Source organism: Abramis brama, assembly GCF_963993115.1.
Source record: "Abramis brama genome assembly, chromosome: 1".
NCBI lineage: Eukaryota > Metazoa > Chordata > Actinopteri > Cypriniformes > Leuciscidae > Abramis > Abramis brama.
Genome location: NC_139963.1, coordinates 26086181 through 26111541, shown reverse-complemented (window position 1 = coordinate 26111541; position 25361 = coordinate 26086181). Strand labels below are relative to the sequence as shown.

General features: G+C 36.6%; 1 protein-coding gene across 2 annotated transcripts in view; it reads right to left on the bottom strand.

Annotated features, from left to right (window-relative positions):
* The window catches only part of znf385c (zinc finger protein 385C), a 106741-nt gene that overhangs the window by 68003 nt on the left and 13377 nt on the right, over positions 1-25361 (bottom strand). For both annotated transcript variants that reach the window (XM_084124974.1, XM_084124975.1), the window contains exon 2: positions 3533-3802. In XM_084124974.1, the coding sequence (XP_083981100.1) occupies positions 3533-3802 (270 nt within the window). The remainder of the gene's footprint in view (positions 1-3532; positions 3803-25361) is intronic.

Sequence of the window (25361 nt, the reverse complement as noted above, 5' to 3'; positions counted from 1 at the left end):
CATTACAAGAGAAGGAAAATTGTGTTTGTAGGCCTGGATTTGGAGTGTGGCATTTGCATGTGCTTGCTATCTGCGCACGATTGTGCATAGCTCTGTTTTTGTGTGCCAGGACGAATGAATTGTGCTAGTGGATTATTTCACTGTTGTTCAAATAAATCGACGAATTCCACCTCTGATCATAAGATTCTGTCTGACTCCGCCCATTTCTGTGGAAATGAGGCTGAACGACACAAAGCTGCCACCAGCTGCCTCGCTTTCTCTCCTGCAATTATCTCTAGGCCGACATGTAGACGTACAGCCCCGTCTTTACCACCATAACTACAACAATCAGCATCTCACGGACCTTTGAAATGCTCCTTCCTGACCTATCAGCTGGGCTTTAAAGCTGCATCACCATGGAAACATAAAAGCCAGTAGAGTCAAAATCACATATTAACTGCAGATGGACACAATGAGGTCTAAGGGTATGAATTACATGGAGATGCCTGTCAGACCTCAGCTGACAACATGATGATTGTTGATTATGTTTTAAAAGCCATTTGCATGTCATGTATATGTTACCGGCAAAGTGTGAAATCCCGGTATTGTATAGAATGCCTAGGCAATGTATAGAATTCCTGATGTTTTTTGCAAAAAATACATTACCTAATTCTATACATTACCTAGGCATTCTATAGAATGCCGGAGTACACACTTTGCCGGTAACATATGTATGACTTTGTCAATAACACCAATTTGATGCATCTTTTAGCACTGGCAAAGAATTTCTACACATTTATTACTAATATTAGGAAAAAATGTTAGGTTACCAAAAAAAATCAACACACAGCATTTATATAATATTGTGTGTTAATTTTTAAACATGAATAGCATTACATGATTGAGCCAAGTTGGACATGTTCCTGGGTCAACATATTTTGTTGGTCCTGACCTGAAGCAACATTGCTATCCTAATCATATCCCATATCCCTTTTATATTTTAGTTCATTATCACATTTGGAGACTGTGGAGTCAAAAAGTTTGGAATCCCCAGCTCAAACCAACCCTTGAAATTCCAGAGGGAAATGATTGGCTGATAGTTTGGTTCTCTTGGTTATTTCGGTCCAGACCAAAAAAGAAAATGATACACTCAGTACTGGTTTGCATAGCATTTACACTGTCATTTTTAAAACTGAACCTAAAAATAAAATAAAAATGATGACGTATATTTTGCAAACATACAAAACAATGCTGTGTGTTGGTCTAAACGAGCTCATTGAACAGTATGTGTATACGTATTAGAGCTGCATGATTAATCGTTAAAAGATCGCGATCTCGATTCAACCACCCACGCAATCTTATCCCTATAAGACAGTGATTCGGCTAAGTCTATTAAACCTTCAACATTCAAATCTGCGTTGGCTGAGAGCAGTTGTCATGTATAGGGGTATGAAACAGCTTCACAGTCGTTTCAACTCCACAGTATCATTATTTCTGTAACAGTAATTCAGAGAAGTACTGGGATAAGAGTTTATAGTTCGAATAAAAACACTGATGTCTACGGTAGCGACCAACAAAGAACAAATCACCTTTTGAAAGCATCTTGACGCTTCAAATAAAGACTGTATCAATTACATTGTTACACCAGTAGGTGGCAACAAGTGACTGTTAAAAAATGTATTTGTCATTAAATCATTAATTTGTTTTGTTCAAAAATGCTGATTCATCCATTAAGGGGAGACATGGCAGGAAAAAACATCGGTTTGTTTTTTTCACTGGTCAATTTTGAGATTTTGGCCTATTTGTCTTCAATAACATGTCTTCTTTCAGACTTGTGGTGAAAAAAAGTCCAAAATACACATTTAGGTCTTTATTTTACTACACTTTGTCTATTTGCGTCTGTAGATTTCTCTTAAATTCAACAAAAGTTGGCTGTCTGCACCCTGTCATCACATATTCCGTTGGAAAGCTCTCTCTCTCTTGTACAATGTTGTCAGATCCAAATATGGTCATTTCTTTTTTTATCAGAAACCAATTGTGAAAGTACAATGGGGCATTTAACCAATTATACATGGGACCGTTTGTGTGTGTGTTTTTACTGTTTTTTACTGGGGTTCTGTTCAGTTGAAGGCCATAAATGCTGTGTTATAAGTTTTGATGTGTTTTAGGTGGTTTGTATTGTTGTTGCTAATGATTTGATAAGATATTGTGTCTGTAAATAGTTGTTTCCACTAAAAAAGTATGATTTTTTACAATACAAATCTTTAAAGGCCATTTTCTCAAAATGTTTTTTTTCTCATACTCTGAGCCAGAAATCTCCACTTCAGCAGCACTTACATACACCAAACTTTCCAGTTGTATTCCTATCTATATTCTTAAGGTTTTTACAGAGGGGTTTGTTCATATATCATTCAGATTCTGATTTATGCAACATTTTATACCTAAAAACGGGGCGAAAATGGATTTTTTTATGGCTGTTTGACAGTATGGCTGTATGACAGTTTTTACTGATTAATGGAGTGATAAAAAGAGATATCCAAAATCCCCTCTGTAAAAACCTTTGACTCTAATATGTCAACAAAATGAAACAAGAATTTTGAATCTGGCTTTATCTAATGTTCATATTTCTCTTCTGGAAATATATGCAAATTAGTGCATATTTAATGAGACAATACCTAATTTGCATATTTAAACATAAATATTCTAAAAACTTGTAATACAAAAGATATTTATCTTAATGTTAGTAATCAACTGGGGAAGTTTCATGCTGATATCTATTAGTTATTTTTTTCCCTATTCACCTGGGGTGTCTCCCCTTAATAAAAAAGTGGTCTTCATAAGTGAGTCAGATTTTTTTTTTTTTTATAATTCAAATTAATCAAATATTAATTTGCATCAATTAACATTTTGTCAGAATCTTTAGTCATTTACATGTTATTTTGTTTAGTTGTCTATACAGAATCATCAGAGTGTCCTCTATTCTAAACAACACAATTGTGATTTTCAGTTTATCCAGAATCGTGCAGCTCTAATACATATGATGGTATTTTTACCAGCTGAGAACTCATGAAGAGAAAAGAGTTAAAAACAGCACCAGGAATATCTCCGTTCATATATCAGTCAAACCTCACCATAGTTTATTTGAAAGCAGACCAAGACCCTCTGAAAAAAGTTTGGATGGCAGCGTTAACACTTATTCAAATGAGCCTCACTAACCGGACCAAAAGTGGCAAATATGAACACATTAAAATCTGATTGTTGATAGCAATGTTGTCCTACTTGAATAAATCATACACAAGAACATACACAACGTGATTCACCCCAGCAGGACATGTTCCAAGATAAACATCATCTGCTGGCTCCGGAAAAACCAATCAGTACTATCCTCAAAATCAGAGGGCACTGATTGGCTTCAAAGTAAGCATTTCCAGGACTAATAAAGGATGTTGATCCAAGAACATATCCATTTTGGGTGGATAATGTTAAGCTAGAAGCTCCAGTCTTTGAGCACCGATTATGACAGGAACACCAGAGAAAGACACACATATCATACCTGTGTTGCTGTTGTTTATGTGTTTGAGTCTTTTCTGGTGTGTTTTGCCATTGTAGTGTATCTGTGCTTGTGCTGCGGAGTTCAGCTGAATGTTGCACACTTCACAGAGTGTGTACGACCTGTGTTTGCGCTCCCGCTTCGGACGAGGGTTTATAGATGGGGAGTCCTGTCTGGTAAACTCCACCCCATCAGAGGATACACCCTCATGCCCAGTCTGTTCAGTCAGTCTATTCGATCCGTCTTCAACAGGACTAAATGGACGCTTCATTCCTAAAGAGAGAATAAAAGTTTAAAGTTCTTTCATCTGAAATATTTTAGGCATCTGAATGGCCAAGTCAAGCAGTGGCAGAAGTGTTCTGCAGTGTGACATGCAATGCTCCATCTGAAACTATTTTAAATCACATTTTTCCAATTGTATATTAATATTAAAACTTTATGACTCGATTGATAGACGACATGAAAAATTTGCACTTTGAATTTTTTTGTCACATTGAAGGAGTATTATAAACTGATGTGGTGAAAAATTACAAATAGTTAAAGAAATTGTGCTGCTTAATATTTTTTTGGAAACCATGGCACATTTTTTCAGGATTCTTTGATGAATAGAAAGTAAAAAAAACAGCATTTATTTATTTATTGTAGCATTATACATGTCTTAACTGTCCATTTTGATCAGTTTTATGCTTCCTTGCTGAATTAAAGTATTAATTTCTCTCAACAAAAAAAAAAAAAACCCACTGACCCCAAATTCTTGAATGATAATGCATATTATTAACAACATATTCTTTTTACATTATTGACAACCTCTGGGGATTAAAGCAGTGTTACTGACCTCCACTAGGGGGAGATGTTCATCAACAATGTCCAGAAAGTTTGGAAATCCTGCATGTTTGTTAAAGTCATACATTTTATATGAAACTTTCATCAATGCTCAATTTTTATTTGCTTCTTCATTAAAGAACATTTATTTGCATGTAGCATATCATTTTGTGCACTACTAGCTTACTATAGCAAACTCCATCTCTGGACTTGTCTATCAAACACACACACACACACATACACATACACCTCACATGTACTAATGCTAGAGCTTTTTTAAATACACATGCACACACATGTTGGGTTTTAATTTTTTATGGGGACATTCCATAGACAATGATTTTTATACGGTACCCACTATATATTTTATCCCCTAACCCAAACCCTACCTCTGAACCTACACATCACAGAAAACTTTCTGCATTTTTATATTTTCACTTTTTTTTTTTGATTTATAACCTTTTTTTTCTCATGATGGGGACCAAAAATGTCCCAACAAGGACAAGGATTTCGGATATTGCCATCTTTGTGGGGACATTTTGTACCCATGACGTAGGGTATACCTGAACCGTACACACACAGGCCCCATTGATCCTGCGCCTCCTTCTCCAAACACCACTCCCTGACCACAGAGCACAAACACACATCTGTCTTTGCTGCCCAAATACACTGTAAACCCACCCCTCCCAACTCACAACACTCCAACTATGAATGGTCAAACATGGCAAGCAAAACAGAATGCAAAAATAAGTTAAATAGTCAAACAAAACACTATTTAATCAACATACTGGTTCAGATTGATTCTGCAAGGATTTTGTTTTTAAAACAGGGTGATAAACTGTAACCAGGCAGTTTCATAACGATATTCCTCAGAAACTGCTGTCCCATTAATGACGGTACCATTGATACTGTCAGCCATTTAAAGCTACAATATGTAATTTTTTTCGCCGCAAGGGGTCGCTAACCACTTACAATAACAAAGGCGTAGATTGATGACGCAGTGATAAGCGGATACATGGAACTTGTCGTCATGCTGATGGATCTAATAATGTTTATGGATGAGTGAATACATTCATGTTTTTTTGACATGACTGTGGTATGAAGCAGGGGTGCGATTGCTAATAAGAGACAGATATCAGCGCCACACGCGAGTCCCGCGGATATAAAGGAATGAGGACATTTCATTCTACCAAACTACCCGCAAGTGCTGAATTAATACTCACACAGGTCAGTTTATTAGACGAATTAAACTTGTGAGGTAACGCAGCGCTGTTTCACACACTTGGTCTACACTGTCACACTAAACTGCATTTGAGTGTGTTAAAAGATATAATGTTATTCTATGTGTTAGTTTGTTTTGAGACTAGCAGTAAGCTAGATCAACATTAGAATAACATACTGATCATATTCTAACATTTCATCATGTTGAGCTATATAACATTGATTTGTTTTATGTACATTTGCTCACCTGTCTAATAAAGTACATGCAAGAGCGGCGTCTCTGTCAAGTCCAAGTTTGCCCCGAAGCAAATATTGATCCTCGTTTGTCTTTTGTCCCAAAGTCTGCTTGCCATGATCCATAATGTTGGAACCAAACAACAACAGTGTGCTACTAAACATTACGCAGTTGTCCACATCTGTCGCTATGGTTACTATGGCAGTACAGGCGGAAACAAGGTATAACGTGGATATTACTGTACGTCCATTGACAGGCGACAAGTTACAAGGGACGGGGAACTATTTCAAATTGTGAATTTCTCTGAATTTACAAAATTCCTGGAAACATTTAGGATAATGTAAGTACATAATTGAAAGAAATATAACACTGTGCAAGTGGTTTTTGGATATTTTGATACAAAATTCTTACATATTGTACCTTTAATCTCTTTACTCCAGAGCTCCACAATAAGGATGGCAGGGGCCAGTGTGAGAGAGTTTATTTTTAGGGTTAAAAATAAAATGTATAATTTTTGTGGGGGTTTAGTTAAAATGTTGGCAGGGAAAGTAAAAATAAATAAATACAGACCTGTCCAAACCAGCAGAACAAAATCATTATTGTTGAGCCCTGTCACTGTTGGTCATGCTGACATCATGGAACAGTTGAGATTCATTGAGCTCCTATTTGTCTTAGTTAAATATCTGAAAAGAGCCCTGAGGTCACCCTGTCGTCTCGACACACAGCTGAAGGAGTGGTAGTGGATCAAGGACAGGGCTGTTAGTGATGTTAGCGACCTTCTGTGCTGTCCTGCCGGGTGTCTTGTTTCATTTCTTCTATCCACGTCTCCCCATGAGACTACATCAATCAGTGCACAGATATCCTGCTGAAAGTCACTCGTATAGGGACATATGTGTATTTCTGTCACTCTTGCTCACACACGCAAACAAACAAATGCACAAAGAGCAGGGCAGATTGTTCAGAGCTCCAAAAATACTCAACTGCAACATGACATGGTCAACTTCTGAACAGAGCGCCCTCCACAGGTCAAGTAAATATAGCAGTCCTTCAGTTACTGATCGGATCAGTCAGAGTGAATGGAGTAAAAAAATAGGCAGAGTAAAACTAAATTTTTTTTTTTAAATAATTATAATATATTATTATTATCGCATATATTTTATTAAATATACAATTAATACATTTCATTTGTACAGGCACCACCACATAGGCACCACCACAAAAATATTATCTTAATGTGTGTAAATTGTGTAATATGTGAGTAAATAAAAGTAAAAATGGAAAATAATAGACCAGAGATATGACAAAAATGTTTAAATGTGTATATACACACACATATACATATATATATACATACATATACACATACACACACACACACACACACACACCACATGTGGGTGCACAAATTTGAATTTGCTATTCTGATTCCACTTGTCACTCCAAACTCTGAAAGGTTCGTCTGATTTCAGCAGTAAACACCACTTTCATTCCAGCCAAATCAAAGGTAAGTGGTCATAAGTGGTGAAAGTGAAGATAAAATCAGCTCTGGAATGCCACAGTAATATTTACTATCAGACACAATAAAGATGTGCCAGTAAAAATACAACGTCTGCCAACAGTTTCAAACTCAATCTAGCAAATGGAAGCTACGGTAGTTGTGTGCGTAACATTATTAGCCACTGGCGTTGTATGTTCAGATGAATCTGTAATAGGCTGGCTGAGCTGGAGTGATGAGTCTTCTGTTGTTTTTCCACTAAAGTGATGCTGTCTGGTTTGGAGACACAGCCCTGTGGAACACGATGAGTTGTGTGAACGGCTGACTGCATGCTCTCTCCCTAATAAGTTTGCTGAGGGCCGCTGGCATTACCAGTGGAGCTGGGTGTGTTTGTTCAGGCCATGCTATGTGTGCGCGTGTAATGTGTGTGTGTTCAACTCAGTTGGGACAAGAAGAAATTTCATAGCTTTGTAACATCTGCTGTCTGTTTCATAACGTCAGTTTAATCCATGTTAAATGACTTTCTGTATCATATGAGGTGTGTGTGTATTGCTGTGTATACAGCCTCTGAATTATCCTTATTAGGGGGCTTTTCCCATCTCATACTGAAATAAGGGTCAAATACATAAGAGTGGCCACGCTTAAAGCTCCAATATGTAGGAATTTTGTAATAAAATTTCCGAAAATAACTTGGACAGTGTGATATATTTCCTCCAGTTGTGTACTTAAAATATCTCAAAAGTCTCCAAAGATTTTTTATTTCAGAGAAATTCCGATTTTAAATAACTGGCCGTCCCGGAAAAGAAATGTCGCGCCTCAGTGACGCAATGTCCGCTCTATCCTTTTTTTCCGGTGTGGACCATGTGATAGGATATTCCACCACACCGGATTTTTATTTTATTTTTTTACAACAACTTTATTGAGTTTTTTTTTCTTATCACAATAAACAATAAAGACGTCTGACAAAGAATAAAAAAGAATAAAATAAAAAATATGACCCACCACACCGGAATATCACGGTCAAATGCGGAAGTGGTGGTTATAGCGTTATTGCCATAGACTGTATGGTTATAGCTGTTATGGATCACGATTACTCTTTGGCGAGTATTGAAGTGCCAACAAAACGAAAGCGTCCATATTCGGATACACGCGGAGTCACGGACTGTGTGACAAACGGAGGAATAAAACCCGGATAAATATCGGCAGGCGTTTTCGAGATGGAGAGAGCTGCGCGACTATCTTGGACTTGACAGAGACTCTGCTCTCGCGAGTGTATTGATTGACAGGTAAGACATGCAACTGTCAATAATAGCACTTATAAACAAAGTTATATTGCTCTTTGTACTTCGGTAAGGCTTTTTATCACGTGTGGTGACCGAGATTATGGCAGTACAATTAAATACAATCGGATATGTTGTTAAAAAATATATTTAGTCATTACTTGCAAATGTTCGTTCAAATTTACTTTTAGATATTGGTTTGAACACGTTAAACAACACGACATTAACCATAAAAACGTAAAACTGCACAACATAAACCAAACAAATCATTTGACAAATAGCTGTATGTTGTAACGGGATAATATAGCATAACATTTCACGTTCCTTGCAGTTCATTAATTATGATGACATAAAATAATATGATCAGACATACAGGTAATACAAAAACGAATAAATTACCTCATCCGTGATCATGATTCATTAATTCCATTTAGATACATTGCTATGGTGAAAACGCATTAAAAACGACATCTCCCATCGTCACCTCCTTCATAGCGTCATCAAGCTTCGCCTTTGTTATTGTTGGAAACTGCGCCCTCTTGTGGTCACATACAAAAGTTACATACTGGAGCTTTAAAGGCACAATATATAACTTTTTTGCTTTAAAAATAACAAAAATCACTATATCTATATTATATATTTTTTTTAGTTGTGTACTTACATTATCCCGACTGTTTCCAACAACTTTCAAACCAGGAGAAATTTGTAATTTAATTCGAAGACACGTCCCGTTTCTTTATTTCCGTTTTGTCGCCGTCAATGGCGTCATATCCGCGTTCTCCCTGGTTTCCGCTCGTACTGCCATAGCAACCAGAGCCCTCTGATAGTAACCAAGGCGACAGACGTGCACTGTGTAGTTCGCAATGTCTATTTGCACGCTGTTGTTGTTTTGTTCAAACATTATGGACCATGGCAAGCAGACTTTGGATAAAAAAGGAGAACTAAAACGAGAATCAATATCAGCGCGGTGTTTTCGAGATGCCGAGAGCTCCCATAGACGGTATATAAACGAGAGCTCCACGTCCGAGACTTCGACCGCTCCTATGTACTTTATTAAACAGGTGAACACATTTACATAAAACTAATCAATGTTATATAGTTCAACAATGATAAAATGTTAGAATATGATCTGTATGTTATTCAGTGTTTCCCCTACAATGTATAAAGCAGCGGCGCAGCACCGCCGCTGGATTTTCAGCGCCGCTGCAAAATCTTCACATGATCAGTGCGCTCATAGCGACGCGGCGCGCTCGTTTTCTCAGACGTGATCTATGTTGATCTAGCTTACTGCTAGTCTCATACATACAAACTAACACATACATTTCAACACATTCAAATGCAGTTTAGTGTGCTAGTGTAATGTTAGACCAAGTGAAACAGTGCTGCGTTACCTCACAAGTTTAATTTGTCTAATAAACTGACCTGTGAGTAGTAATTCTGCACTTGCGTGTAACGTTAGTTCGGTAGAATGAAATGTCCATATTCCTTTATATCCGCGGGACTCGCGTCGCGTGTGGAGCTGATAGCCGTCTCTTAGCAATCCCGACCTGCTTCATATCACAGTCATGATAAAAGCATCGATGTATTTACTCATCCATAAACATTATTAGATCGGTCGGCTTGACGTTGACGACAAGATCCATAATTCTTAGCAAATGTTGCGTCATCAAACTACGCCTTTGTTATTGTAAGAGGTTAGCGACCCCTAGCGGCGAACAAAATTACATACTGTACGTTTAAGAAAAGGAAAAGTTTTTTAAAAAACCCTAACTATTTTCAAGAGAGGTTTAATTTTTCTTAGAACTTTTTAGTTCTTTTTTATCAAGGATGCATTAAATTGATCAAAAGGGACACTAAAGACATTTATAATGTTACAAAAGATTTCGATTTCAAATAAATGCTGTTCTTTTTAACTTTCAAAAACATAAAATCTACTGAAAAAGTGAAAAAACAATCACGATCTGTACATCACTGTACGCATGTATTGGATGTATTTTACATTAATACAAAACGGGTGTCTTGTCATTGGCACATATGCAATTATTTAAAATCTATTTAATTAGTAAGCAGATAATGTAACTAATTCAATTTGAATTTGTATTGATAAACAGTTATTACATTTTAAAGAGCAGGCATGATCCAGTGACACAGCCAGTTCTGATTATGCTAACAGATGCTGTATAGACTATGGAGGTTCGTGAAGAGCACGATCTGTCCAGGTCTCCTGTCTTTGAGCTGTACAACACTACAGAACATCATTATAAATTCAGAATTATGCAAGTGAAGTCAAATAATAGCGGATAGCAAACTCACAGTGAAAGAGGCGGCCGGCTGATGGTATGCATTAGCATAACTCAACATCAACCTGCACAGCCTCTTATCTCTCTCTCTTTTGCTCGCTGACAGTGCCATATTTTCCAGTGGGGGAAGAGATTGGGCTGTGCTTTATGTGTCTCAGTGATAAGTGAGTGTCCGTGAGATCAGGGAGAGGACGTCTGGGGACTGCTGAGCATTATGAACAACAGATCACTAGGGAAAATGATCCAGAAAACTCAGTAGAGAGGTCAATTAACCTGCAAGAAATAAACTAGGATAGAAAAACGGTTATTCATCTCAAGAGAATGCGGCGGAAGGCACGATGCTAGTGAACTGGTATCAATGAGGCCTCTTTTTACTGATAATGACTCTGAAAGTAATCTTAAAACCTACAAAGCAGGAATATGAGTATCTGTGGAAATCTGTTACGGTGTCTTTAGGTATCGTACTCAACCATAACAATACAAAAACGACAGGCATGAATCGATTCTCTTGAATAACCACTTAAGTTGCTTTGCTCCGTTCACTAAGTGTAAAACCATCAATATTTACTGGTTTTTATGATATATTTTATGCTATAATGAATTTTCTGTCACCAAGTCGAGTGCACGTTTCTTTCGTTACAAAGGTTGCTAAAAGGCACAATGCTTTATACAATTCTGGCACTCTTTCAAACACCCACACACAATCACCTAATGCTACACACACACACACACACACACACACACACACACACACACACCACGCACACACACACACTTAGCAGGTCAATCAGCTCCCTGACACCTGAGGTTGATGTACTGCATCATCAAATAAATGTGTGAGCATGTGTGTAAACTAGCTCCAGTCAAAATATATGAGGAACAAACACTCACACATTCAGAAGGCTGTTTTACCAAATGCATGAAGAAAATTCAGATGGAGGAGGAGAATGAGATATGACAATATTCTCTTATTCATGCAGTGCACCCACCCACAACCATGCACATTGCAGACATTTTGAAAGCAGGTCATTAACAGAAAAAAAACATATAAAAACCATCATTACACAGCCATTAACAAATTATTCTAGCTTTCTGAGCTGTGAGGAGCAAAAAGAACATCGTTGTTTTGAAACTGATGCATGACGTCAGGTAGGGATGTCATGTCACGATACCAAAATTCCAGTAGTCGGTACCGATACCATTAAAATTTTACGGTTCTCGGTACCAATTTCGGTACCACAGCAAAATCTGTTGGAACTATTTTTCTATTTTATTTAACTATTTGAAAAAAATATTAAATTCAATTCAATGACTTTATTTATGATGGTAATTATGAGTAAATAATACATATAAGCATTAAAGGCTACATGCTGTTTAAAAGTTAATATTGCTTATAAAAAAATCCTATGGAGACGTAGCTAAATCTACTGTACAGTAGCCTAATATAACTATTTCTGTCAATTTCTTCAAGTTAAACCGAACTTTTATTTTGACGGGTTGCCGTGAAGACCTTTGAGTTTCTGTGTGTGTATGATATGACGATAGTTTTTCTAAAATTAAACGGTAAAATGCTCATGAAGTGACTCTCAGAGTGGCTCTGGAGATGAATTTCATCATGTCATCATATCGTGAGGCAGCAGAGACTGAAAACAGCGCAAGCGTCACTCGTGCTTCAGTGTGTGTGTGTGTGTGAGGTAAATGAAACCGCGCATCTGCGCCATTCATTCACACAGAGACAAGCAGAGCATGCAGGGTTATTATTTAAATAGTCTTTTTGCAGTTTAATATACACAGACACTATATATATCGTGGTATATATCTGCTACAGACAGTGCACCCAAAATATAGGTACACACACACACACACATTACTTATACAAGTTATCCTAATACAAGAAAAGATAATGACTGAACAAATAGATAATGATAATGATAATGACAAAAAGAAATTTTTGTTTGCAATATTTTTATAAACGACTTGTTTGAGAAAAAAACCCGGTCAGTAGATGAGGTACCAACGTTCCTCTCGATGGTAGCTGAGGAGCGGATTTTGCGACCAGGAAAAAAGTTTTTCAGCAACTTTAACGAGCAGTCTATAATCCCACCCACTCTGAAGCGGTACTAAACTGCAGTGGAAAAGCAAACCGAGCCGAGCTGAATCGTATCATGCAGTGGAAAAGCACCATAATATACAGTCTGTACAGTATAAAAAGGTTTATTTACAGTTTTATTTAAAGGGGTCAAGTTAATATGATTCTTTAGGGTCTAAATGAAAAGTTTGTAATATACTTTAATTAAAAATTCTCATTAGTATTGTAAGAAAACACTCATTTTACCTGGTCAAAAACAGCTCTGTTTTCAGCACGCCATTTCAGTGCATGTGTCTTTAAATGATAATGAGCTTTGCTCACCCCGCCCCTCTGTTCTGTGGGACGTTTTGACACAACACACGTGGAGTGTTGCCTTGACAACAGTTGAGGGTATATTTTGGAGAAAGAATGGCAGTCTCTGAGGACACATCTGTGCAACCGTATAAATTTGAACCGGAGTCGGACCCGGAACAAGATGACGGCCCCGAAGAAGTTCGACAATTAAGGCTCGAACAGGACGTTTCTGAATGGTTGGTTAACGTAATGTCACTTTGATCTATCTTTGTATGTACTGGCAGGGTAGAGTAGTGAGATACGAACGCTATGTGTTTACTGATGTATACGTTAGTTCATTGACAGATTGATGTTACAGCTAATGGTCATGAAAAACTTTTTTTCGGTAAATGTAGGCTTGTAACATGTAGGTAACACGAATAGTTTGTACCGATCCTTTTTTCAGGAGCAGCTTCTTAGCAAAACCAGCTTTATGCTGACCCTCGTTTATAAAGCAGTCTGGTGAGAAATGATTTGCGCAAACATGAAAGCATTGATGTTGATCGTGGGGAATATTCCCTTCAAAAACAAAACTCAGCCACTGCGTCTTCAGCGGTTCGGATTTAGGAACATCAAAATGATGCTGTGTTCGTTATTACAGCCAAGAACAGAACACCACAATCGCTTAGACGCCATTCTGCTCCAGCGGATCAACAATGACGGACTATGATGACAGCTCGCTCAGGGCGGGTCTGTGTTGAAACGCTGCTGTCAATTAACAATCGTGGGAGGGGCGTGGGAGGAGATTAAAAAAAAAAACACTGGATGGATTTTTATCATTATATGATGGTTGTGTACAGGCACTGCCAACACACATTTCTGTACAATCAACTTGTAAAAGTGCATGTACCATTATATGACCCCTTTAACTTCATTTTACATCATTTGCTTATTTTGAAAAAAAGTTTAAAAAACATAAATGTTAGATACACAAGAATTGCAACACACACACACACACGGAATAGCACCCTTATGTCATTCCACCAAAACTTTTTAGTTACCAACCTTCTTCAAAATATATTATTTTATGTTCCAGAGAAGAAAGTAATACAGGTTTTTAAATGACACAAAGGTAAGCAAATTATGACAGAATTTTCTTTTTTGGATGAAATATACCTTTAAGACAAGAAACACATTTCTCAAATTTTTCAAAAGCGCTGGACTTCAAATAACGGGTGGCCACATTTTGGATAAACGCATCTCAATCCATCAAAATCTGTTGCTTCAAAGGTCACAGAAATAAGACTGATGCAGTCGCACATTCAATATTACATGACATTTGCATTAAAAACATTGCCTCTCCGAAGATGGTGGTGCTCAAATCCCAGTTGGCATTACAGTCTAGAGGAAAAGGAATCTGGAGAAGGTTCAAAAAGGGACTTTTGGATGAGCTTTGGTCAGGAGAACTATGGCAAAAGTACAGTTTGTTTTATAAAATCAATAGTTTTACTGGTTATGAGATCACTCTTATGACACTGGGCCTCATTCATGAAACACGAGCAGAACGATTTTTTGAGTAAATCGTTCAAAGCCACTCTGACCTAAATTTTTTACCCAGCCGTCATGGAGGAGGGGCGGGACGAATACACCGACCAACCATCCTCCTTGTACAACGACTGAACAACAGTAGAAAAGTTAATATGGTTACTGCATTTTTTTTATTCAGTAATATTCTTCAAAATAAGACACGTAACACATTGGTTTCCCAGCTGGAAAAACGCTGTGCCACCAGCTGGCCGTTTTCAGAAAAGCACCATGCAGCTGTCTAAAAACGCTTTGGTGGACACACATTAATCGAATATTTATTTTATGCATATGGCCTATTAGTGTCTTTTGCATTTATGCAATATAATGGAGCCAAACCCGAGAAGGGAGTCTGCAAGATTCCACAGCGTTCCTGGACACGTAATTTGAGTAGTTGTAATTCATAGGCGGGGATTATGCCAATTGTGAATAAGTGTGCACGCGCGTCCTATTTACGAATGATTGCACTGTAAAAAATTATCGTGATTTTAACGGTAAAAATGCTACAGTGAAAAACTGTTAATTGGTTAACAGAAAGTTTCCGTACTATATACGGTAAATAACTGTGATAGATCTAATGGTACATGTAATGTAATTTTACTGTAAAATACCGTTAAATTTACAGTTTTTGAAAGTGAAAAAGAACAACAACTATTGTATAATTTACAGTGAAAAACCCACAATTCCCTGTGTGACACTTCACATTTGATCTGTTTTTGTTCAAATAACTATGTTTCTTCATAGTTTTCTTAGTTTGTTCTAATCAGTTATGTACATTAGGGTTTTATGTTACATTTAATGTTGTTAAATTAATGTTTATTGCATTTTTAAAATTTCATGTGTGTTACCATGATGGTGTTTAATGTTTGTGTGAATTACACTGTGCAGCTTCTATTATATTAGTATTATATTTCTTGTGGAAGAGCTGCTTGTGATGAGCTTTGATTGATCATGTGACTCTCATCAATGCTGTGATTGTTGGTTATCAGTGTATTACAATGATACAAAACAGATATTAATACTTCAATAGGACGTTAAATTCACATTATATCAGATAATGAATTACGGTTTATTACTGTAAATTTTAAGTTAAGTCTGTAAAACCAATAACGTTGCTACCGTATTTTTGACGGTAAAGTACTGGCAACCACAGCTGCCGTTTTTTTACCGTAAAAATCACGGTTTAATTTTTTACAGTGTGGAATTCATTAACAAATACACATTTAACTATCAAATCTGATGTTTAAAGCTACACTGTGTAGGATTTTCTCCCATCTAGTGGTGAAATTGTTTATGACTACCAACTGAATATTACTTTCTAGCCCCTCCCATTCCGAGGGCGTTTTAACTCCTACGGTGGCCGTATTATATAAAATCTGCCGGCAGTCGTGAGTAATCTCCCCCTCGCATTCGTCACGGTGCCACTGAGTTTAAAAACGCGAAAGGCGAAGTTTGAATTTCCAGGTATGTCCCTCTTTGGCACATGTATTTTCAAGATGGAGGCGCAACCCATACACAAAAGAAATATAATGAAATTTATTTTAAAGTGTCAAAAATGTATGTGGCATATATTCCAAATACATTGAAATATATTTGCATTGTTGTTCACTTATATTTATAATTTTGAAATATATTCTGAAATATAACAAAAATATATGATGTTAAGTGTGAAATATATTTACATTTATAACATGTAATGTAAAATATATGACAAAATATATGGTCATAAAATGTTTAGCTTGCTAAAGAAGGGTCGAAAATGTATTTTGATCATAGTAATTCCTCTACCTTTTCCCCTATACACAACAGTAGGCTACCATATTTCACTACTGTATTATGACACACAGCTATAATAAATACTGTACTTACATTTAAATGACTGCAATGTAAAATGACAGATAGTTGATTTCCTAGGACTATTAGGCCATATTAGGTGGCACGTACCTAACACTAAGTGCAATTATTAGATTTATTGTTGTGTTTTATTGACATCTTTCCTGAAGTCATTTAAATACTGAAAATATGCACAATATTTATGATGCAAGTATAACAGTGACACTCCAACAGTGAAGTGCACTTAAACAATAGATAGAACTCAGTGTCTAACACTGCATACACACACTATTAACTGTTAACTATTGTAACTGTATTCAATTCTGTAAAAATAGGGGAAAAAACTCTGCATTCTGTGTGTTATTTCCTACATAAAATTGTCATTTTAGGCCAATAAAGTCAGTAAAAGGGTAGCCGTGGCCTACTGGTTAGGGCTTCGGGCTTTGGGCTTGTAACCGAAGGGTTGCCGGTTCGATCCCCGACCAGTAGGAAAAATGTGGGCGGGGGAAGTAGTAGAGCACTGCTCTCCCATGCCCACATCCACGGCTGAAGTGGTCTATCTAAAAAATAAACTGAAAATGTGTTGTTTGTTTGTGAAAATGTTAACTTTTTAAATTTCAAAATATATTTCAAATGAAACAATTTGCAAAAGTTAAAACATATATTAACATATATGTAAAAATATATGAAAATATATTTACATATATTTAACTAAAATATATTTATTGGGCCAATATCAAATATTTGCATATATTCCAAAAATATATTTTGAAAATATATTTCAAATATATTTCTTTTGTGTATGGGAACATGGCTGCCGCCATTCGAGCGACTCGCTTGTATGTATTCTAAATGGCAGATTCAACGCTTACAAGAATACTTGATTAGTTGGTAGAAGTAATTACACATTAATGAGCACATATCATTTTGAAAGAACAAAGTGTTTTTTGCTAAGAATCAACTTAAAAAATTACACAGTGTAGCTTTAAGAAGTGTTTGTGAATCCGGAGAGTTTTCGGGAAGGACCATTTTAAGCAGAAATAACTCAGAACTTACTCATATATTTACGAAAGTTTCATGAATGAGGCCTGTTATTTCTATTACCCATTTTGATGGTAAAAAAACAAAAACAAAACATGACATCTCTCCATTATCTCAAATGTTTCTCTAAGGCCCCGATTAGACAGAACGTGTTTTTCTGGCAGCTAAGACATTAAGGGCCAGATTTACTAACAGCACTCTTTTGGCATTAAAAACTACTGTCAGGATTTACAAAAGACACGCAGTGAAAAATTAGTGCTGAAAAGGTATGGTTATTTTTGCGGCTGACCTTATTGCATATGAATTTGTAGGAGATTCACTTTCAGATGCAAAATTTATTGGAGGAGAGTATTTAAATGAATCATGCAAAGGGATTTACTAAGGTTTGCGCTAGTCAATTTACTGGTATTTTTATCGCCCAAAAAACCCAAAACAACAGCCGCTAATTTGCGTCTTCAGTAAATCTGGTCCTATATGACCTGCCTTAATTTTCTACTCAGAAAAAGATCTCAATAATATCACATGCATCTCTTTGCCGAGTTTTCAGACCTTAAAATCTCAAATTCAAGATCGCTTAAAGGGATAGTTCACTCAAAAAGGTTATATACAGGTTTGGTACAACATAAAGCAGAGTTAATGATGACAGAATTTTCATTTTTGGGTGAACTATCACTTTAGGTTCCAATTTGTCAAAATACCAAAGTCAACAATCAAAAGAAATTTTAATATGAATGAACTGGAATTCATAGACTTGCACCACATAAAAGCCTAATAAATTAAAGTGTAAAACAAATAGACAGAATGAAGTGAACAAATAAATATAGGCCTATAGGATAAATAAAAATATAAAGTATTATTACTTCATTAAATTATACCCATTCAGAAAACAGCTTAATAAACTGACTAAATACTGTCTAAATGAAAACGTAAAAATGCATAAAAGTATCTATAAGTGTCATGGTTTGGGGTTGGTGGATAAAATTACCATTAGCTTAGTACAAAAACAACAGAAAATCCCCACCATGACTGAAAATGAAATGTATGTGTGAATGTGTAAAAGAGAAAAGGAGAAACACTGAGGAGGAGGAGGAGGAGGAGGAGGAGGGAGGGAGGGAAGGAGGGAGGGAGGGGGAGAGAAAATGATGCTCCATCTCTATTAAGTGCAGGGATTTGAATGGATTTGGTAGCAGGCCACCTCCATTCCAGCACAAGCAGACTAGTTTCGTAATATAATCATCAAACACTGTACTACACCTACTCAGCAGCACCATTCTCAGTAGATGGTTTGAAACTTTTACCATCAGTTGAATCCGTGAGCTCAATGCTTTTTTAAAAGGTTTCCACATGTTGGCACTGTGTGTGTTGTTTGGATAGTGAGGTGGGCTATTTGCAGCTTCACACACACACACAAATTCAAACACAGCAAAGCCCTTCCAAAGCAAACAAGTAAGTTGATTCGATGTCACTAACACTAAGGGCAAACTGAACCGGCCTTTTGAATAACCCCTCTCACTCCTTCCATCTGTAGATCTGTGTGCGTGTAGGGCAGGAGGGCTAGATTAAACAACAGAGGGCTTAGTGTGTAACTAAAAACGTTTTCCATCACATTTGTACTCACTTTAGCCCTAATCCATCCTGATTACCCTGTCAGTCACAACGAAAATACACCTGCCACGTTACGACACACACACTCAGACTGATCAAATGATAGAAGCATACTGCCATGCACTTAATAGATCAAGCTGCTGGACTATATAATTTTATTTCATAAATGACACAAACATACACTGTAGGCTCGGGATGTATAAAAGGAAGCGATAAAGGCATGGTTGTTGATCTTCCTGTTTCCAGTTATCCTGTATGGCATATTTCGAATAAACTTTATTTAAAGCCTTTATGGATGCAGCGTGGCTTAAAGCTCAGAGACCAAACACACATTCCAGGAATGACGACCACATTTCTAGGCATGGGTTAACCGCAGTGCCATTTGATCATCGCACCCCATCATGAACCCCTGTCATCTCTTAAATAGCCTGTTTATTTTATGTACATTTAAGACCTATTAAACAAACACTGCTTGCCAGCATACGGATCTTTAGATGACATTAGGTGTCACAGAATTCATTCTCATGTCAGCTTAGAAACATTTAAAGGTGTCGATTTGAACGTGACTGTTATTCCGGGGGGTTGGGTCACATAAGCCACAGCCTGTACAATGCAGAAATAAATATCCAAACAAAACCAAGAAACAAAGCTTAATGCATTTAAACCCATTTAAGCACTTATGTGAGGCTGCACACATTTACACAAAACTCATTCAAATACAGAGATGTGATTGTGAGCGGTATACCAGGAGTTCATTCTGAAAAAATTACTTGCGCAAACATGCATCACTAAAAACACCCACTGAAGTGTGTGTGAGAAGGTTCTGAAGGGGTTATAGGGTATAAACCTGGCTTGTTCTGTGTTAAGCTCACCAGCTGACAGGCTGAATATGGGGAGCTCTCTCTTTACTTCAGTACAGCTTAATCAAGCCATCTATCCATCCATCCATACATCCAGTCATGTATCTATCAACTATCAGTCCATCCATCTATCTATCAATCTATCTAACTGTGGGGTGTTTATTGGACCCAGAGGGCAAAAGTAATTGTCGTTACACTCTCTAACCATCCAATATACACACACACACATTATGTTGTACACTTTCCACATTACAAGAAAGGGTAAAAGTGAACGAAATCAATTAGAGGAAACAGGAGGGGAAAAGGGGTAAATAATTGTCTGCTGAGAGCAGAGAGACAGGGTTCTCCACATTCCTGTGGCGGTTAACCGCTTTGGTAGCGAGTAGACTCCCCAGAGGAGCCGTGGCAACCCAAAACAGTTTAGGAGCAAACAGGTGTCAGGATGAGACATGTGCTCGATGAGGAGACACAAGTCACCCTGACACACACATACAAAACAACACATACTTGTCACGTCTGCCCACCTGCTTGCATTTTCCGCAACACTGAGCACCTCAAAATATTTTAATGAACCTATATTTGCACACACACACATACACACTGAGGGTGAATCCTTATAACCCTGAATAATGTCCGTCCGTTTCACATGCTGGCATCCTCTCAGCATGTGTTTACATGCTCTTTCACACATTAGATATTCATCAGTGCCATTTACACAGACACAAAACACACACAAATACATTACACAGAGAGAGGTGATGCTGGCAATGTGGTACTGCAGAGGAAACAAAATTGCACTACAGATAAAACTGTGAGGAGAGACATGTACAGTACAGGTCAAAAGTTTGGAAACATTACTATTTTCAATGTTTTTGAAAGAAGTTTCTTCTGCTCGTCAAGCCTGCATTTATTTGATCAAAAATACAGAAAAAAAAATGTTATATTGTGATATATGATTACAATTTAAAATAATTGGTTTTCAATTTATTATACTTTATCATTTATTTCTGTGATGCAAAGCTGAATTTTCAGGATCATTACTCCAGTCTCACATGATCCTTTAGAAATCATTCTAATATGATGATTCATTATCAAAGTTGGAAACAGTTCTGCTGCTTAATATTTTTTCATAACCTGTGATACTTTTTTAGGATACTTTGATGAATAAAAAGTAAAAAATAAAAAAGTAAAAAAAATTAAAAAAAAGAAGCAATTTTTTTAAAAATAGAAATCTTTTGTAACAACAATATACACTACTGGTCAGTAATTTGGGGTCAGTAAATTTTTTTCTTTATTTTTTTTAAATAAATCAATACTTTTATTCAGCAAGGATGTGTTAAATTGATAAAAAGTGATAGTAAAGAAGAAAATATTTTTTTATTTTGAATAAATGCAGTTCTTTTTAACCTTTTATTCATCAAATATATTAGGCAGCAGAACTGTTTCCAACACTCATAATAAATCAGAATATTAGAATGATTTCTAAAGGATCATGTGATAGACTGGATGTCACATGTGACACTGAAGACTGGAGTAATGATGCTGAAAATTCAGCTTTGCATCACAGGAATAAATTATTTTTTAAAGTATATTCAAATAGAAAACTTAATTATTTTAAGTTGTAATAATATGTCACAATATTACTGTTTTTTCTGTATTTTTGATCATATAAACGCAGTCTTGATAAGCATTAGAGACTTCTTTCAAAAATATAAAAAAATCTTAATGTTTCCAAACTTTTGACCTGTACTGTATATTATGCAGATTTATAAAAAAAAACTGTGAGACAGACAGACAGATAGATAGATAGATAGACAGACAGACAGATAGACAGATAGACAGATAGATAGACAGACAGACAGACAGACAGACAGACAGATAGATAGATAGATAGATAGATAGATAGATAGATAGATAGATAGATAGATAGATAGATAGATAGATAGACGTTCAGATGGATAGACAGACTGCATGTGTGATGGTTGAAAGCAAACCCATACAAACGCGATGAACACTTATAATCACACACACTTCCTCCTGCCTAAGAGGACACTTTGCAGGTACTTTCACTTTGTACGTGTGTACAGGTCACAGCTATGCCTGGCACGGTTTTAAACCTGCAGCAACAATGTCAGTAATGAGAAATGGTACAGGAGCTCTGTGTGTGTGTGTGTGTGTGTGTGTGTGTGTGTGTGTGTGTGTGTGTATGCACCCGTCTGTGAGATATTCCCCTTCAGGGAAATCGGTGGGGGGTAAAAAGCGAAAGTGTCTCACTTGGCCAGGTTAAAGAGAACATTTAAAAAGAGAGAGAGAGGACAAATGAGACAAGCACACAGAAAGACAGTCAAAGCATAGGATGGAGGGCTGGAGGAGTCTCTGGAGGTTACAGCTATTCTACACCATCCTCGCTGTCAAACTGACAAAAGTAGCAATCTGGCAATAGCTATTTCACTTTGTGCAGATTATAACACCGTAGTGTGCTGTGTCATCCGCAATTTACAACATAATGGAGGCCAGAGCTGAGACTTTGTGTGCCATCTTTCCATCAGCTGTGTTTGGAGTGAATCACACGTCACAATTAACTGAAGGAGATAATGTGTGCCAAGGTCAAAGACAGGCAGAAAGAATAATTAAAAGAGCATTTAATAGGCCATTCTGATGCTATTTATACACTGATGGAAAGAATGAGTGAGAAAGAAAAGGATGGAGAGAGAAAGTAGAAAAGATAAAAATGTGTCACAAGCAGTGCATTTTGTATGACACCGGAACAATAGAGGAATACAACTAAGAAAGACTAACAAACATAAGATGTGTGTGTTTTCGTAGATCTTTAAGGAAAGAGCTGTTCCTTGAAGTAAGCTAAATCTGATAAAACATCCAAGGGTTTAAAAAAAAATAAAGCATTCGCCAAATGCCAGTAAAGAGGCCCGTAACCTTATTACATGATTTAAGTCAACTTGTAGAAATAATGATCATCCAACCCATTATGATGTAAGTGACGTGCACAAATTAAATCAATCACATACACATCACAACATTATAAAGTACAGTAGGAGAAATATATAGGCCTATTCATTTTGAGATTTATAAAAGAATACATTTACAAGTGTTATTCATTTATTATTGTGTTTAACTGACTGAGCACAAATATAGATGACGGCAAAGTAATCTAAATGCAAAAATAAAGAGAAAGATCATGAACAAAATAAATCCCAAATTGGTCAATGTACATCCACAAAATACTAATAAAAATATATTTTAAAAAAATCAGCAGATAACCAAAACATCGTACATCCCCACAGAAAAGAAATTAAAATTGTATTATTAGTTTATTTAAACTATTTTATATACTATTCAACTGCCACTGATGTAGCATGAAAAAAGTTCATTAATAATATTTTTTTATTATAATATTACAAAAGTTTTATAATTTTAGAATAAAAACAAATATTTTTATTATTATTAATGAATTATTTTTTTACTTTTAAACTCAAAGTTTTTGACTTTGTCCCTATTAATTATAATTTGCTTTTTACAAAACCAACAAAAATCTATATGGTAAGTCCTCATTTAGCATATGTACTGTGTGTGTGTGTGCATGCGTGTTTGGGTAGGTACAGAGCTCCACTGTATTCCACCCTCTCATCCCCTGCACCCATACCTCCTCCGCACCAAACCCAGATCGCCATCTAAAACACAAACACACACATACAGGAGCACACACACAGAGTGGTCTTGTTCTAAGTGTTGGCTCTATGTGTGTGCCACATGGCAAAGGGAATATTTAATCATCAGGTAAAAGGAAAGTTCACTCACTGACCAAACACACACACAGAGCACCAGTAACATCCCACAAAAGCAGAAACATATACACACACACAAGTACCTATTCATCCACTCCTCTCATGAGCTGATATGAACATTCAAAGCGGCTCTCCTGCTCAGAGTATGAATCACTCAGTGTTGCAGCTCAATCTTTAATCACCCACTGTGGATTCTTCATGGCTATGTACCAACATCACTAAACCCCTGCAAAAAATAGAAATACAAAAATGATAGAAACCTTCTCATGAAACCCAAATACGCGGCTCTGCGTGCTCTCCTGCTAGGAAGTCATCAGGAAAAAAGATCAGGAGATATGGAGACACAGAGGAAAGTAAAAATAGATGGATAGAGGAAGAGAAAATAAGAGATAAGAGGATATAAAGTCAAGAGTCTGCCTCCTCAGCATGAGTCAGCCGGTCCAGACGTCACCATCTCCTCCAGAGCCCGCTTCACAGGCATGCCGCCTGAGGTGGAGATGGGAGTGGGCCGGGAGTCACACGGGGAGACCTGGAGGAGCAGGGGTGTGTTTTGTCCTTGAGAGCCTCATTAATGTTCCCCACTGCAGCACCTCCACAAATAAACAGCAAACACATCAAGGTCTTGAGGTGATCTTTGCCTCTTTGTTGTTTCCAATGATGCAGGACTTTTGATTTTGTCAGCAATAACAAAGACAAGGCATGATGAAATAGTTATTTCAAGATCCATTTCAAGATTCCAATAATTAAAATAATAATACGTGTTTGTTTATGATGAGAAAAGATAGGCAGTGTCCATTGACACTAGGGCACATAGTCAAGCATGCTGGCAGAGGCTATTTTCACTAATAACTCCGCCCACTACTGTTCAGACAATTTGCCCTTAGTAAAAATAGCATATCACTTCTATTTACACTGTTCACTGTGTGAATAGTATCTATTCTCATTTGACACAATTAAGCAACAAGCTGTTTCTTGGCATTAATGCAGTACTTGGTGCAAACAGTAGGCCTATCTACTGCTATTTACTCTTAGGCTAAATAGCAGCTACCTTCTTTACACAGAGCAAGCTAAATAGCAGTTACCAAAAAAAACAAAAAAAAATCACATCAAGATGCACCACCAATGTATTTACAAGAAGAAAAAAAAAGAATTTATTCAAATAATCCAAGCATATCTTGGGATATATATATTGGGTCAGTAAGATTATTATTTTTTAAGAAATTAAACAAATAATTATTTTAAAGGATGCATTAAACTGATCAAAAGTTACATTTAAGACATTTATAATGATACAAAAAAAATATTAAGCAGCACAGCTGTTTTCAAAATTGATCAGAATTGTTTCTTGAGCATCAAATCAGATAGAATGATTTCTGAAGGATCACCTGGAG